This window comes from Penaeus monodon, chromosome 16, assembly GCF_015228065.2.
Source record: "Penaeus monodon isolate SGIC_2016 chromosome 16, NSTDA_Pmon_1, whole genome shotgun sequence".
NCBI classification, from domain to species: domain Eukaryota; kingdom Metazoa; phylum Arthropoda; class Malacostraca; order Decapoda; family Penaeidae; genus Penaeus; species Penaeus monodon.
Genome location: NC_051401.1, coordinates 29,957,175 through 29,967,174, shown reverse-complemented (window position 1 = coordinate 29,967,174; position 10,000 = coordinate 29,957,175). Strand labels below are relative to the sequence as shown.

General features: G+C 36.0%; 1 protein-coding gene across 1 annotated transcript in view; it reads left to right on the top strand.

Moving 5' to 3' along the window:
- Positions 1–10,000, top strand: part of LOC119582700 (myosin-2 heavy chain-like) — a 78,604-nt gene that overhangs the window by 15,021 nt on the left and 53,583 nt on the right. Inside the window, 5 exon segments of the mRNA XM_037931118.1 lie at positions 1,023–1,119; positions 4,111–4,227; positions 6,801–6,917; positions 7,482–7,791; positions 9,732–9,764. Of these exon segments, the coding sequence (XP_037787046.1) occupies positions 1,023–1,119; positions 4,111–4,227; positions 6,801–6,917; positions 7,482–7,791; positions 9,732–9,764 (674 nt within the window).

Below are 10,000 nucleotides of genomic sequence, written 5' to 3'. Positions count from 1 at the left end.
GCATGTATGTACATGCCATGCCCTGCGGCATTGAGTTAATATAAACTCTCTGCTGTCATGATATTTATTGCTGGTATTCCATAGTTGCTCTCTGGGTTTCAGTTTGTCCACCAGGGTGTAAATAATATCCAAAGAGCACTGGCTGCTTGATATTGCACTCACAACTGGTCTTGTGTGGATATTAAATTATGTATAGGATTTTTCTGGTTTTGCATGTCACAATAGGTGTGTACTTGTATTCGTTATACAGTTTTTGTTGTGGTGTCATCTCTCCCCCTGTAGCTGGGGGAGAGATGTAACTCGCTTGTTACTGCATTGGGGGAAATTTTCATATCGATGTCCCTCATAGCTGTGGAAGTATCCTGCTCTGTGTGGGCATCCCTGGACTGACAAGACTGATGTAACGTCCAAAGACTGGTCAACCTGTTGTGTCCCCTAAACAGTTGTTTGCTCATTTAGCTTTGGTTGTGGACATTTAGGGGCTGCAGCTCCTCAGAAGTAGTGTTAAAGCTTTGTTTTATCCTCAGTTACTGGATAATTGTGTATGCAGTAGCCAAACACACACAGTGGGGTTGAAATATCCTTATATTCTCTTCCTTGATTCTCCTTATTATGCATAGCACAGTAATAGTTCAGTGGAATCCTTTCTGTACTTAAGACATACTTACCACTATTCCCAGTACCATATTGTTCACTATTCCTAAGCCAGGACACAATCTTTTAGTTGTCTAAAAACTATATCTAATAACAACTTGTGAGGTGTGAAATGGTTTGTAAAGAGATGGTCATGAGAGTCAATTTTATCGTGTCTCATAGATATTGTCTGTGTGGCACTATGTTTCACTCATAACACCAGAGGAGGTCTATGATGTAATGAATGAAATTGGACAATAATTGGTTCAGCAGACATCACTTCCTATCAGACATGGTATCCCTACAGTATGATGATTATGGTGTTATAATTTTCTGTGTTTGGAGATTCTTATTGACATTATAATTAATGCAATATTTTTCTGATTTAGGTACTCTGATTTGGCCCGAGCCTACAAAGAGAAGGAGAAAGAATCAGACAAACTACGAGACATATTAACTAAAACTCAGGATAAAGCTCTGCGAAAAGTAAGTCAGCTGAATGAAAAATGGATATAATTTAGAATGCATTTTTTTTTACTCAGTATTCAGATTCAGAATGACAGTAACAGAGTAGATTAGTAGTCATGTTTTTCTTTTATTTTTTATTACATACATTTGGAACTTTATCAGGCAATGGAGTGAGCATTTGGAGATTGTAGATTAATGGTTTAATGGTAGTGTGTATTTAAAAAAAATTAATAGCATGTATATCAATATATCATTTTGTTTGTATTCCGGTAAGTATTGTGGTAGTAGTGTCTGTGTATGAATGCTGTTCATTGTGACAAAAGTAGAAAAGGCATGAATGAGACTGCGTATCTTCAGGCGATGTAGTTGACTGGTTTCAATTATATCTTTGTCAGAAATATATGTTTTCCTTTGTATGTGAGGATAATGTAGATATTAGTGGGTTTGTTTGTATGTGAGGAAGAGTGTTGGTAGCAGACTATGTTTGTATATGGGGGAGAGGCAAGAAGTGGTGTATGTTAAGATAAGTTTTGGCAACAGTGTGTATACTTATACCTAAGCATTTCTAACCTCCCTGTTGATATGTAGAAGGTCACTTTTTGAATTTACTGTTTCTTAGTTTTTAGTAACCAATTCACTGTGGATGTTAAACAGCTAGCTTGGACAGACTTGCTATCATACATCGGTATTTGCCTGAACCAGACTGACTTGTTTGATGTTAAGATCATCTGCAGACATGCATAAGTAAGCTCATCTATACCTCTTGTGAAAAGGTAAACCTGTAAAGTTGTGAGGTGATTTTTTCCCACTTGTACAGCATAAGATATATCAAAACTTATGGGGCTATATTTTCCCTCATGAAAGAGGAAAAACTTGCCTGTATATTTCTCTTTTCAACATTTGAATATCAGCCAACAACAGCTCAGTTTTGTCCTCTTTCTAGCTTAAAGAACTATGAAACTCCTCATTTTTTAAGAAAGTGAAACGGAAAAAAATATTATTATTGTTATTATAATAATAAAAATAATGATAATAGTAATAATAATTATCATAATCATAATCATAAACTTTCAATTTTTTTTTCATCACAAATCCAAGCAAAAACCATGAAAGCATGCTTTACATGTGGGCTGCCTTTTTGATATGTAGCGTCACCGTACAGCTAGTGTCATATACGTGATAAAATCTTCACGGCACAAAGTTTGCTCAATGTGCTGTAGAGTCATTTTGTGGTGCTTGGGTTGTGTTTTTGGTGGTACTTTTGAAAGGCAATGGGTTTTAACCCATTCGCGACGGGTGCTTTGTAGTGCCATACACCCTATTTGCCGGGTAACAAATTTAGCTGCGATTGCCCATGGCTGGGACCCCCCTGCATGCCACCCACTGGTAGTGACCAATTCATAGCGTAAGCTCCAGTTTTACAGCCTAGAGATTATATTGAAATTTATGCTTTTGAGAACCAAACACAATGTTTTACGTGTTCGTAAAGCTAAAATGCAGTCTCATCACTTGTTGTAATGGATGGAAGTTTTAGTATAGAGTCCAAACTCTCCTATAATGCCATGTGCATTACTCTCAGTAACATATTTGACCACATATTGTGAGGGGAAATCAGAGAATTTTTTTTATTACACGTCACTCCTCATAAAGTAGCATGCCACTCTTGAAAACACCTGTAGGTGCATAAACTGACGTTTCGGTTGGCGCAGTAGCTTCTCCTACCCCATTTTATAGCCTTGGGATTATATTGAAGTTTATGTTTTTCATGCTCATAAAGCTAAATGCATGCTGTCACTTCATCTTCATGACGTCACTTCCTCTTCATGATGTCACTTCCTCTTCACGACGTCACGTCCTCTTCACGACATCACATCCTCTTCACGACGTCACGTCCTCTTCACGATGTCACTTCCTTTTATCTTCATGACGTCACTTCATCTTCATGACGTTATAATAGCATACGCACCCACTCACACACAGACATTCACACACATACACACACACACACACACACACACACACACACACACACACACACACACACACACACACACACACACACACACACACACACACACACACACAGACACACAGACACACACACACAGACACACACACACACTCAGTGAAATCCACACACACACACACATACATACACACAACTTTGTCTCTCTATCTACCTCTGCCTACCAGCCTGGCTATCTGTCTGTCTATATATCTATCTCTGTTTCCCTTCCTCCCAAGTCGGAACTTTATTTTTCATATATCTCTCTCTCTTTCTCTGCACATAACCCCTACTCCCTCCATCCTTTTATATGACATCAAACTCCAGGTAAATTGAAGTAGTAACTTCACATTGTAGCAGCACGACCCTGCAACCTGAAGTTCAGCATAATTTCCCAGGTTGGGTCACGCCAAATCCAGCGCCTTGTCCACACTAATTGGACAGTGGCCTCCCCTCATTCCCTGCGCGCTTACACAGCGCCCGTGTACTTATAGCTGCAGAATCCGAACTGAGATTAGCACTCCCTGATCCTCCCATTTATCAAATGTGTTTTTCCGTGGATTTATGTGTATGTTAAAGCCCTTAACTCAGTTTCACCTATGTGAACCCAAATCCTCACAGATGGTCTCCTGAGCACATATTGGAAGTTTGTCCATACCCTTGTCTTTAATCACCAAACATAAGACAAGTTTGAATGCTTGGGTCAGCTACTGTCAACTATATATCCTCAATGTGGTTGACATATAACTCTCAGTGAAAAACAAATGCCATCTGCAGTGTAGTCAGAGTCAGCTGTGGCATAGCTACATACCATCTGCAGTGAATGGGTGAAAGATTGGTAATTTTATTGTTAGTATTTGGATTTAATTAGATAGGTACAGGAATGCGAATTTTACAACTAACTGGCAAGATTAATTATATGGTAACCTTTGCCACAGTCAAAAACATAATAGTCTAGTGTTTTGTTATAGATGTGTGACTAACCAAGTTTATGGTTTGTTTAGGTGAGCGAACTAAAAGAACAGTGTACACTAGAACAACAAGCTAAGGCTCACCTTGAGCAAGAGCTAAGGAGTGACCTAGAGGAGAAAGACCATAAAATCATGGCTCTTCAGACCAAGGTATGTATCTTTGCAATGTCTCAGGTGTAGGGGGCATCATCTACCTGTTAGCACTGGCTGCTTGGTATTGCACTCACTACTTGTCTTGTGTGGATATTAAGTTGTGTATAGGATTTGTCTGGTTTTGCTGTTTTAAAGCTGTCTTTGTGAACAGAACTTAATGTCAAATAGCTTTACTGTTAGTTAAACTGTAGTAAAGGTACTGCTATGGTTTGATGCCAAATGCAAGACAAACTGTGGCTTTACCAGGTTGCCTTAAAAAGCAGATAATCTGCCACCTTAGTTAGGGGGTGTTTACTTGATATGTTTAACAGTGCCTTGCTGTTTCCTTAACAGTACTTGTATTTGCAGAATAATATGGGGTTGGATGGAAACTGTGGTATTGTACATAGGAATTAGATGTGCATGTTTGGTATACATATTGGATACCCTTGCATGGCCTGTATTGTATAAAGTAGATACTGTACGTAATGTAACCAGGTCTCAGATCACCAAGGAACAAGAAGTTAGTAAAGGAAGAGATAGTGAATAAGGTGGGTTGAAAATGGGCATGAGGAGATAACCTAGTTGGGTTAGATTCAAGCACCAAGTTTAATAGATTAACATAGTAAGGACTGGGATGAAATCATATAAACAAGAGAACAGGCAAGATGGGTAATTATAGGTAACTAAGGGTAATGGCTCCTTTAGAACAAAGAATCATCAGTTTATCACACATTTCTACTGTCATTTGTTGGCAGAGCAGCTTCCATTGTAATACTGTACATATCAATAATGGCAACTTGATAATATAACCATTTGTGTTGCACCATCAAGTAATCAATGAAAAATCAGTCTTCAAATGTAATAGCAGTTGGTAATAAATACCCTCATCAGACAGCATGAATTAGACATAGAGTTAACTGAAGCTCCATATGCATGAGCTACCTACCTGTAAATCACTTTCTAAGGATGTGCTTTATTTGATCTTTGTATAATTGTTAATACAACTTTTAGAAGTCAGACTAGCAAGTCCACTTACTGTTTTAGGAAATTAATTTAGTAATATTTTTCACATCACTTCAGTGTGCCCTTCTGGAGATATGTATTATGTAATGGATGTTTATCAAGTAAAAGATTTACATTTGATTAATGTTATATATTTTCTTTAACAATATTGAAATGTCAGCTTTGTCAATACTGTTTACATCATTGTGGCCATTTTTCCCTTTGTAAAAATGTATGTCAAGAGATTAAGAGCAATCTATTTTAAGAGGTATTTTAGAATTCTCATATAAAAGAATTTATTTGTGGGGGACTGAAGTGTCTAACTTCAGAAAAATGTAAATATCACAAATTTATTTCTGAGCCATCCTTTAAAGTACTGATATTTTGAAATATTGGTATGATTTTTCTAATGTGATTTTGTAGACAGAAAATAGTAATCTATTTTTTTCCACAATAGAAGGCTGTGATATATATGGAATACACATTACTTTGGACACATAATTGTGCATGTTGACATTTTAGAACACTGAAAAGAGAATTACTGGGTAAAACAAATGTTAGAGAGATATAAGCTTGTTGTATTATAAATCCTATGAATGAAAAATGTTTAAACAAAGAACTTCATGAATGAATCCAGATAATTTGTATTTTATCTTGATATGTGGCAGGTAAAGGGTTATAATACTGCTAAATCTTCCTGGGTTGAGATTTCATTAAGAAATAATAGATATTGAGAGTTAGTAAGTTTCTGATTCATGAAAATTAGAAAGGTTTTTGATATTATAGGCTAGTAGTACCTGTCAATAACTTGCAGTAATATGAAAGATTGGCCCATAAAATCTTGATATTTGCCCACTTTATATTTTTTTGAAATATTGAGAAGTCATTGATGTACATTGGAAAGGGTTCATCGAAAGAAAGAGTTAAACAGTAACTTGGAATCAAACTTTCAAACTTGTAAGATATAATGTCAGTCTTCTCCCTTACTCTTTCTCAATATTACTTTGTTTTACTCTCTCTATTCTTGATTGTACTCTAGTTAACCATTCTTGAGATCGGAATAAATATTGTTGATGGTAGCATTCGCTAACATTTTTCTTCAGAATTCATCACTAAATTGTGTGACAGGGCTATTAGGTTTTACTGTGTTCAGGTACTGTCCACTAGGATCTTTTTATGAATTTTGATGTAAAGATTTAGAAATCTGTTTCACTGAGTTAACAAAAAATCTGATATTGAATAATGTTTTAGGGATATATTAGGAATCAAGGGAAATTTTAGACACCTTTAGATTTTTTCATAGAAGGAAAGTGTATTTATAGCATAAAAAGGTGCTCAGAAAAAGGGTGTTTTTTCCAGATTACTAACATATTGGTTCCACTGTTTACCATTAACCTCTTGTTAGTTAAGATTGTGATTTAGCTTTGGGATGCATGTCTGATTGCCATGATATTTTTGAGGTGAATCTTCCTTGTGGGCCAGGTAAGGCAAGTAATTCTCTGATTCTTGAAGAGGAAATGGGAGAAATGGGGAAAGAAGAGAAAGGGGGGTCTAAGGGTCTAAGGGTTCACTGTGGCTGTTTGTAGGTGAGTGGACTACGGGAACAGTGCATCCTTCAGCAACAGGCCAAAGCCCACCTGGAAGAAGAACTAAACGCAGACCTTGAGGAACGAGAACTCAAGATAGCTGCACTCCTGACCAAGGTGTGTCTTGTAGGAACTTGTAGTTCATAGGTTTTGTGGAATGAAGTAATCTAGTCCTTTCGTATCTGCTTTGAAAACTGATGTATGAAGTTTTGTTGCCTTTTTGTGTGTGATTTTGGATGTAATGATAATTTATAATGTATTGTTGAATCTAATGATCTGATTTTTCTGGGGTGTCTATTTCAGACATAAATAATTGCTTTTGATCTTGCAAAAAGTAAATATGGTTAAGATCATGATTCATTTGTAAAAAATATATTAAATGAAGCTTCTTATGATTTTCTTTGCCATTTTTTAGGAGCTTAGAGAGTCTTTGGTCTTTGTCTAGATTTTGCTTTTTCACAATCTGTATTTTGCAATTTTGAAAGTTTATTATTATTGCTATTTTGTGTCTGCTTTGTATAGTATGTTATTCATGGTTCTGTAATCCCATAATGATAGAGTGTGGGATCCACAATCTTTTCAAGATTCTCTTGAAATTTGATGTTGTAGATAAACCGTAACTTGAATGGTGAAGCCAATGTGTTAGTTTGTTTGTTTGTTCACATGACATTGTTCTCACAGGTAAAGATCCTCCAGGAGGGTGTTGTAGCAGGGGATATTGGCAGTACAGATGCACACAGCCAAACCTCAAATGACAATCACTCGTCTGGCAGCCAGCGGGATGAGCGTCAAGTCAAGAGCCAAGATGATTCTGATAATGTTTCAGCTGGTGACAACTCTTCTGGAGTGGAGAGTGTGTCAACAGCCGAGAGTGCTTCCATGACAGATAACAACTCCATGGCAGATAATGTTTCTGTGGCATCTCATGGTTCAGCCTCCACAGCAGTTACTGCAAATGCTGAAGCTGATGAACTGATAGAAAAACTAAAAGGTATGTTTTTTTTTCTTTGTTAGTGAGTGCATATAATAGGTTATTTATGTACACATTGATGAATGATGTTAGATATACAGACACTGTAATTGGTGATGAAGCTGCTACTTTGTTGGGTTAGTAGAGAATTGAGCATTTGGACAGTGAGACTTTCAGGAGACAGGATTTGATGCAATAGTGAAGACATTGGTAGAAGGAGCCCCAGAAACAGAAAAGGGAAATGAAACACTAGTCAGCAGAGATAAAATGTAATGGGTACATGTAATTGGAGAGCATTTTTCAGGACCAAAGAGGTCATATAGTATGATCCGGAATACCTGGGACAAAATCTGGAGTGCTCTTCTTGCCAAATCTGTGTTGATAGTATGTGTTCACCTCCCTTGAGAGAGATATTGTTTAATCCAAGGCTGACATGGTATTTGCTTTATGAATGTCCCAGTTTTAGAGAGCAAAATGGGGATCTTTTTCATGCTTTGTTTATATTGGTTGTTCAGATTAAAATGTTTATTCAGAGAATTTATTTGGGAATTCTTAAAAGAATGTTGTATAGTTAGTTTATATAACATACAAACAGTCTTCTCTGCTATAGAATCCATTCAGTTGTGTATTTGTTATCACTGATAACTCATTTTCAAATTTTTGTTTTGCATTGCGATTAACATAAACTACAGCATACTAGAGATTTTTCTAAAGAAAAAAAGATGGTCTTATTCTGCAGTGGTTAGTAGGTTTTATTAGAGCAGTGCAGGTTAGGGTGGGTCTGGCTAAGTTCTTTTAAAAAACTGGAATTATCTTGGTGATTTTGGAAATAAAGAACATTGAAATTGTGTAGATAGTCCCCATAGTATTTTAGGTTAAATAGAAGACATTTGTTATTTACATGTGCCATTGGGAGTTATGTGTTGAGGTTGTATCAGTGTTCAGCAGCAAAGAATTTGATTTGTTTCATTTTATTTAGTAACTTTTAGCTAATAAAAGAGTGTATTCCTAACAGCATTTCAGGACACCCTAATTCTTTAAATAAATTTCAAAGTGCTTAGGGTTACATGTGTACTACTATGTGTACGTCATTTCATATAGTCTATTTTGTTCCAATATCCCCAGTATGAAATGGGAACTATATGGTTAGTCAAGAGAGGTTACAATAGATTCAGAATATACTAGTTCTCAGATGTATAATATGCTTGAAAGTGAATTTTTAACCCACTGGTGCCGGCATGGCATGCACGTACATGCCATGCCCACTGTGAGTTTACTTTATTAATTGTTCTTTACACATAGATGGATACACTTATACTAAGTCACCAATGAGTCAGTTACGAGTGCTGCCTGTCTCATCCGTTTACCCCTTTCCTTGAATTATGAAAATATTTTGTTATTTTATTTTGCTGTTCCTAATGTTTATAACATGTTTATAATAAATATAACACCATCGATGTTCATAGCATTAGTAAAAAAACGTTTTTCTTGCCAACTCAAGGAAAGGTGAAATCCTTTGTGGCTAAGCACTAGCAAAGCCATCCATGTGCAAAGATTAAAAAAAAAAAAAAAAAAAAAAAAAAAAAAAGAAATATAGGAGCTGGTTGATAGATATAATGTATGTTCATCAATGCATTGATTAATTTTTCTGCCGCCATATATATACATAATAGATGCAAAAGTGTGAAAGATTTTTAGATCTGTAACATGGAACCCACAAAAGTCCTCTTACAAGAAGAAAAGAATATCTCTACATATTGCATGTATATTCCTTCTTTATGAATGTGTTTTGTTAGACTTGCAGTGAAAGTAAGCTTTGTTTTTATTTTTATTTGATTTGATTTCTTATATTTTTTCTGTTGTGTGTAAATTTGGAAGAAAATCCCTCAGATTAATGTATTATGTTTATTTTTGACTTGTGTAACAGTAAATGCTCCTCTTCACAAAGATATTTATTTCAGCCACAGTGGAAGAGGGAGAGAGAGAAGAAACAAGTGAGTAGTGTTAAGACAGAGAGTAAGGTGTGGGCTGTAAAGTTAAATCGTTAGTTCTTTGCTGGATATATGCTCTGGCTGGCAGGAGCTTTTTGATCAGTTATGATGATATGCATGATACATAAGGACCATGTACAATACTGGATTAGTGTGAAAAAATGAGGATCTTGAAGAAAAATATGGTGTACTTATAATTGTTTAAGATTTTTTTCACTTATGAGCTGTTATGGGAGGCT